This window comes from Anolis carolinensis, unplaced genomic scaffold (assembly GCF_035594765.1).
Source record: "Anolis carolinensis isolate JA03-04 unplaced genomic scaffold, rAnoCar3.1.pri scaffold_7, whole genome shotgun sequence".
NCBI lineage: Eukaryota > Metazoa > Chordata > Lepidosauria > Squamata > Dactyloidae > Anolis > Anolis carolinensis.
The window spans coordinates 37,696,378-37,704,198 of NW_026943818.1; the positions used below are offsets into that span (position 1 = coordinate 37,696,378).

At 41.7% G+C, this 7,821-nt stretch overlaps 1 protein-coding gene across 1 annotated transcript in view; it reads right to left on the bottom strand.

Moving 5' to 3' along the window:
- Window positions 1-379: 379 nt before the first annotated feature.
- Window positions 380-7,821, bottom strand: part of LOC103281372 (perilipin-3) — an 11,505-nt gene continuing 4,063 nt past the window's right edge. Inside the window, exons 3-8 of the mRNA XM_062959591.1 lie at window positions 7,775-7,821; window positions 7,606-7,688; window positions 4,978-5,326; window positions 4,186-4,376; window positions 2,024-2,152; window positions 380-1,941 (exon numbers count right to left, since the gene is read on the bottom strand). The exon at window positions 7,775-7,821 is cut by the window's right edge and continues 149 nt beyond it. Of these exons, the coding sequence (XP_062815661.1) occupies window positions 1,597-1,941; window positions 2,024-2,152; window positions 4,186-4,376; window positions 4,978-5,326; window positions 7,606-7,688; window positions 7,775-7,821 (1,144 nt within the window). The 3' untranslated portion in view covers window positions 380-1,596. The remainder of the gene's footprint in view (window positions 1,942-2,023; window positions 2,153-4,185; window positions 4,377-4,977; window positions 5,327-7,605; window positions 7,689-7,774) is intronic.

The window sequence follows — 7,821 nt, forward strand, 5'->3', positions numbered from 1 at the left end:
AAGCCTTAGCATTGAACGGTTGTGTTGTTAAAGGGCAAAGTATGAAAACCCTGCGCAGACGGGGAAGCCTTAGCATTGAACGGTTGTGTTGTTAAAGGGCGAAGTATGAAACCCTGCGCAGACGGGGAAGCCTTAGCATTGAACGGTTGTGTTGTTAAAGGGCAAAGTATGAAACCCTGCGCAGACGGGGAAGCCTTAGCATTGGACGGTTGTGTTGTTAACGTGCGAAGTATGGAACCCTACTGATGGAGTTTCAAGGGGTCAACCTGGCATGATGTGAGTTGTAGTTCACCCACAACCTTAGGCATTTTGTACAATTTTTTAAAATGACTTTTCAAATAACCTGCCGGGTACGCAAATACAAAAAAAAACTTCTGTGTTTCCATGCAAAGTGGTTTATTTGGGAATTAACTACTGCATTATAAGAGACAATGGTTACATTTCAGATTTCCTCTCTCAATCTTGTGACAGTTCATCACTTTTTTAAATTGTTTTTTTTTTAATTGACTCATTCTTAAATGTTCTCCAAGGCAGACTTTGGAGTCTAAAAGTCTCAAAACATCCCAGATATATTTCAACATCCCAGATATATTTATTGATATTGAGCATGGACGTGTTTATGGAGGTCCACCAGAACTTGAGATCCAAGGTAACCAAGTTTGGAGAAATTGAAGGAAATGTCCATGGGACTGCTTCCAAGATAAGGTCTCCCAACCCTTGATATTGAGCATGGACGTGTTTATGGAGGTCCACCAGAACTTGAGATCCAAGGTAACCAAGTTTGGAGAAATTGAAGGAAATGTCCATGGGACTGCTTTCAAGATAAGGTCTCCCAACCCTTGATATTGAGCATGGACGTGTTTATGGAGGTCCACCAGAACTTGAGATCCAAGGTAACCAGGTTTGGAGAAATTGAAGGAAATGTCCATGGGACTGCTTCCAAGATAAGGTCTCCCAACCCTTGATATTGATCATGGACGTGTTTATGGAGGTCCACCAGAACTTGAGACCAAATTTGGAGAAATAGAAGGAAATATGGGACTCCTTCCAAGATAAGCTCTCCCAACCCTTGATATTGATCATGAATGTGTTTATGGAGGTCCACCAGAACTTGAGACCAAATTTGGAGAAATTGAAGGAAATTAATATGGGACTCCTTCCAAGATAAGGTTTCCCAACCCTGGATATTGATCATGGACGTGTTTATGGAGGTCCACCACAATTTGAGACCAAATTTGGAGAAATTGTAGGAAATTAATATGGGATTTCTTCCAAGATAAGTTCTCCCAACCCTTGATATTTATCATGAATATGTTTATGGAGTTTCACCAGAACTTGAGATCAAGGAGACCAAGTTTGGAGAAACTAAAGGAACTGAACATAGGACTCCTTCCAAGATAAGGTTTCTCAACCCTGGATATTGATCATGGGCATGTTTATGGAAGTCCATCAGAACCTGACATACAAGGAGACCACGTTTGGACAGACGGAAGGAAATGATAAACTTTCCCAACCCCAATATTCCCATTTAAAGTGGATTTTTGGTCATCAAGACCCGCTCTCCACCACCCAACCCATGGAATAGGAGAAGAGGTCCTACTCCATCTCGATTTCCTCTGCCTCGGCTTTGCTGGACGGGGTGAAGGGCCCCACCAGCCAGGAAAGAGGAGCGTTGTGCACCAGGTGGTCCACCAGCTCTTCGGTCAGCTCCCGGGCCTTGGTGACTTTCTCCCGGCTCTGGGCCAAGATGGAGCTGGAGAGGTCTTGCAGAGACGTGGCCGAGCTGAAGGACGTCCGGAGGTCCTCAGCGTGCTGGCGGACGAGGGTGACCTTCTCCTGGAGGCCAGCGGGAAGGCCTTGGAGGTTGGAGACCAGGGCTGTGGTGGCCATTTGGAGCTGGTTGGAGAGACCCTGGGACACCTCCAAAGCTTTAGTCTCAATCTGGGAGAGGAGAAAGTAAGGATGGTCATCGGGTCCCATGTCATAGACATTTCTTCCCTTTGAGAATTTGCTTCCAACGTACCTTTGGGTCTGGAATCTCCTCCAGTTTGGCCTCAGGGGTCTGCTTTTGCTTCCACTCCAGCCACATCTGATGGAGCTTCTCTTGACCACTTTGGAGTTTCTGGTCCACACCCTGCTTGACCTGCTCGATCTAAGAGATGGAGAGAGGAACTATATTTCCTGGGAATCCTAGTTCTCACCTAGAACATAGTCTTTTGTAAATGTACCATGAACATCTCCATAAATACAATTCATGAACGTCTTCATGGAAGTCCATCATTAACATCTCCATAAATACAATTCATGGGAGTCCACCATGAAAATATCTGTAAACACGATTAATTGAGGTCCACCATGAACACCTCCGTAAATTTATGTCTTCATGGAGGTCCATCATTAACACCTCCATAAATACAATTCATGGGAGTCCACCATGAAAATATTCATAAACACGATTAATTGAGGTCCACCATGAACACCTCCATAAATACAATTCATTGACATCTTCGTGGAGATGAACCATGAACATCTCCATAAATACAATTCATGGGCGTCTTCATGGAGGTCCATGGTGAAAACATCAATAAAAACAATTAATGGAGGTCCACCTTGAAAACATCTCTAAACACGATTCATAGAGGTCCACCACAAAAAAATCCTAATGCAATTCATTGAGGTCCACCGTGAACACCTCCATAAATCTAAATCATGAACGCTTCCGTAAATGCAATTCATGGATGTCTTCATGGAGGTCCATCATGAACACTGCATCATTAAATGCAATTCATGGGGGTCCACCATGAAAATATCCATAAACGCAATTCATTGAGGTCCACCATGAACACGTCCATAAATACAATTCATGGACATCTTCATGTATCAATAAATACAACTCATGGAGATCTTCATGGAGGTCCATTATGAAAATATCCATAAACACAATTCATTGTGGTCCACCATGAATAACTCTGTAAATACAATTCATGGACATCTTCATGGAGGTGCACCATGAACACCTCCATAAATACTATTAATGGGCATCTTCATGGAGGTCCACCATGAACACTTCCACAAAACAATTCATGGATATCTTCATGGTGATGCAACATGAACGCCTCCATAAATACTATTCATGGAGGTGCACCATGAGCATCTCCATGAATATAATTCATGGATGTCTTCATGGAGGTGCACTATGAACATCTCCATAAATACAACCCAACGTCCAGCAAGACATTGAAAACTACAACTCCCATCATCCTCGATCTCAAGCTGTGTATGATGGGAGATGAAGCCCTCAAGACTACACAAGGTCCTCAGGCCTTTGGATGTGTGGCTCAATTGGAGTGCAACACCCACAAGCCAAGGAGAAGCAAGCTGGAGGTGAAGCTCAACAAGACCTGGAAGACGTCAATGAATTGCATTTATGGAGATTTTCATGGTGCATCTCTATGAAGATGTCCATGAGTTGTTTTTATGAAGGTGTTCATGGTGGACCTCAATTAATCGTGTTTATGGATATTTTCATGGTGGACTCCCATGAATTGTATTTATGGAGGTGTTGATGATGGACCTCCATGAACATGTCTATGAATTGCATTTACAGAGGTGCTCATGATGGACCTCCATTAAGATGTCCATGAATTGCATTTACAGAAGTGTTCATGATGGACTTCCATTAAGGTATCCATGATTTATATTTACAGAGGTGTTCATGGAGGACCTCAATGAATTGCATTAAGATGTTTTCATGGTGGAACTCCATGAATTGTGTTGATGGATGTTTTCAAGGTGGACCTCCATTAATTGTACTTATGGATGTTTTCACCATGGACCTCCATGAAGATGTCCATGAATTGCATTTACTGAAGTGTTCATGATGGACTTCCATTAAGGTATCCATGATTTATATTTACGGAGGTGTTCACGGTGGAACTCAATGAATTGCATTAAGATGTTTTCATGGTGGAACTCCATGAATTGTGTTGATGGATGTTTTCAAGATGGACCTCAATTAATTGTACTTTCACCATGGACCTCCATGAAGATGCCCATGAATTATGGATATTTTCATGGTGGACTCCCATAAATTGTATTTATGGAGGTGTTGATGATGGACCTCCATGAAGAAGATTTATGGAGGAGTTCATGGTGGCGAGAACCCAACCGGAAGCCCTTCCTTACCAGCTCGATGGTTTGGTGGAGCTGTGCCAGGGAGTCATGGGTGCTCTGCTTGGCATCACTCAGCTTGCGAAGGGAGTGTTCGTAGGCGCGGTGGCGGACCTTCGCCGAGAGGGACCCCAGACGAATGTAGTAGCTCTGCTGTGCTTTCTGTTTCTCCATATCAAAACCTTCCATGGACGTGGCCAGTTTGGCTGGAAAGAAAGCAAAGACATTAGACAGAACTACTGGTCACTTCACCCCAAGATGAAGACTTGGCCGATCAATCAATTCCCCTGTTGGATTGTATTTATGGAGATGTTCATGGTGTAACTCCATGAAGACGTCCATGAATTATATTTATGGAGATGCCCATGTTGTACTTCCATGAAGACTTCCATGAATTATATTTATGGAGATGCCCATGTTGTATCTCCATGAAGACGTCCATGAATTATATTTATGGTGTATCTCCATAAAGACGTCCATCAATTATATTTATGGTGTACCTCCATAAAGACGTCAATTAATTATATTTATGGTGTACCTCCATGAAGAGGTCCATCAATTATATTTATGGTCTATCTCCATAAAGATGTCAATTAATTATATTTATGGTGTACCTCCATGAAGAGGTCCATCAATTATATTTATGGTGTACCTCCATAAAGTTGTCCATGAATTATATTTATGGTGTACCTCCATAAAGACGTCAATTAATTATATTTATGGAGTATCTCCATAAAGTCGTCCATGAATTATATTTATGGAGAAGCTCATGGTGTACCTCCATGATTAGAAAAGTTATCTTCTCACCCAACTCTTCATTTGTGACGGGAAGGTAGCGGTCCACCAGCTCTTCCGACTTTCCCAGGACGGCATCCACGCCGCTGGTGACCATGTGGCCCACTGTGTTGACGCTGCTGGAGAGGGCCGAGCGGGTCATCTCCACGCCGCCCGAGATGGTGGAGCGGGTCATCTCCACACCGCCCGAGACCACCGACTGGGTCATGCCCATGCCGCTGGAAACCGCCGCCCGGGTCATCTCCACGCCACCCGAGACCACCTCCTTGGTTCTGTCCACCATCCCGGACACGGTGCTGCTGAGGGCGTCCTTGGCTCCTGTCACAGTGGAGGTCACCAGTTCCTTGGTGTCTGAAATGACCTAGATTGGAAATGGTCAACTTCTGGTCAACTCTTCCCATTTGGCCACCAGTTGGATGGAGATACCATAGAATCATAAATTTGGAGATGCTCATGGTGTACCTCCATGAAAACGTCCATGAGGTATATTTATGGAGCTGCCCATGGTGTACCTCCATGAAGACGTCCATGAAGTATATTTATGGTGTACCTCCATGAAGACGTCCATGAAGTATATTTATGGATATGTCCATGGTGTACCTCCATGGAGACGTCCATGAAGTATATTTATGGTGTACCTCCATGAAGACGTCCATGAAGTATATTTATGGTGTACCCCAAAACCCATCCAGTTCAACCATGTAGATAGACACAATCAAAGCCCTCCTGAGAGATGGTCATCCAGTCTGATTTCCTCCTTCCTTATAGGAAGATGCAATCAAAGCCCTCCCAACAGACGGCCATCCAATCTGATCTCCTTCCTTATAGAAAGATGCAATCAAAGCCCTCCCATAGATGTCCACCCTGCCCAATATCCTTCTTCCTTGTAGGAAGACACAAACAAAGCCCTCCTGACAGATGGCCATCCAGTCCGATCTGCTTCTTCTTTGTAGGAAGACACGATCAAATAAACTATAACACATATGGCCAGCTAATTCAATCACCTTCTTCTGATAGGAAGACACAATAAAAGCCCTCCCAACAGATGAAGGTCCAGTCTGATCTCCTTCTTTCTTAGAGGAAGATACAATCAAAGCCCTCCCGACAGATGGTCATCCAGTCCAACCCTTCTTTCACACAGGAAGACACATTCAAAATCCTCCTAACAGATGGCCATCCAGTCCGATCTCCTCCTTCCGTAAAGGCAGACACAAACAAAGCCCTCCCAACAGATGGTAATCTAGTCCACGCCCCTTCTTTTACACAGGAAGACACAATCAAAGCTCTCCCGATAGGTCATCCAGTCCAATATGCTTCTTCCTTGTAGCAAGACACAATCAAAGCCCTCCCAACAGATGGTCATCCAGTCCAACTCTTCTTTCACGTATAAAGATACAATTAAAGCTGTCTTGACAGATGGCCACCCAGTCCGATCTCCTTCTTCCTTATAGGAAGACACAATCAAAGCCCTCCCAATGGATGGCCATGGAGTCCAATCTTCTTATAGGAAGACACAATCAAAGCCCTCTGGATAGATCGCCATCCGGTCTAATTTTCTTCTTCCTTATAGGAAGACACAATCAAAGCCCTCCCGACAGACAACCATCCAGGCACACCTCACTGCTGAACAGCTCTTACTCTAGGGAACCCACTTCTGAAAGCATCTTGCCTAGAAAAACCCATGACTGAGTCTCCATAAGTTGGAAACAACTTAAGGACACATAGTAGTAGTAGTAATAGTAATTAATAATAATAATAATAATAATAATAATAATAATAATAATAAATCCAGTAGAGTGTCTGCTGTGGACTCATCTTGTTGTGTTTCAAATAATAATAATAATGTAAATAATGTAAATAATAATAATAATAATAATAATAATAATAATAATAATAATAAATCCAGCAGAGTGTCTGCTGTGGACTCATCTTGTTGTGTTTCAAATAATAATGATGATAATAATAATAATAATAATAATAAATCCAGTAGAGTGTCTGCTGTGGACTCACCTTGTTGTGTTTCAAATAATAATGATGATGATGTTAGTAATAATAATAATAATAATAATAATAGTAATAATAATACAACATCCAGCAGAGTGTCTGCTGTGGACTCATCTTGTTGTGTTTCAAATAATAATAATGTAATAAATAATAATAATAATAATAATAATAATTCCAGTAGTCTGCTGTAGACTCATCTTGTTGTGTTTCAAATAATAATAATAATGTAAATAATAATAATAATAATAATAATAATAATAATAATAATAATAATAATAAATCCAGTAGAGTGTCTGCTGTGGACTCACCTTGTTGTGTTTCAAATAATAATAATGATGATGTTAATAATAATAATAATAATAATAATAATGATAATAATACAACATCCAGCAGAGTGTCTGCTGTGGACTCATCTTGTTGTGTTAATAATAATAATAATAATAATAATAATAATAATAATAATAATAATAATAAAAAAAAATCCAGCAGAGTGTCTGCTGTGGACTCATCTTGTTGAGTTTCAAATAATAATGATAATAATAATAATAATAATGTAATAATAATAATACAACATCAAGCAGAGTGTCTGCTTGTTGTATTTCAAATAATAGTGATGATAATGATAACAACTTGTACCTTATCGGTTGGTTGTTGGAGAATGGGCAACTTCTCCTCCAGCTTGTCCAGCCCTCTGCAGGCGTATTCGTTGGCCGTGGAAACTGCAGGGAAACGTGGTATTAGTCCTGGATGAGTATGTCAGGTGTGATGTGCAGACAAAGTACGGAAGACAGAGAGACAGACTCACTCTGCGGCTCCAGTTTGCTCAGGATGGGCTGCGCCCCGGTTGCCGCA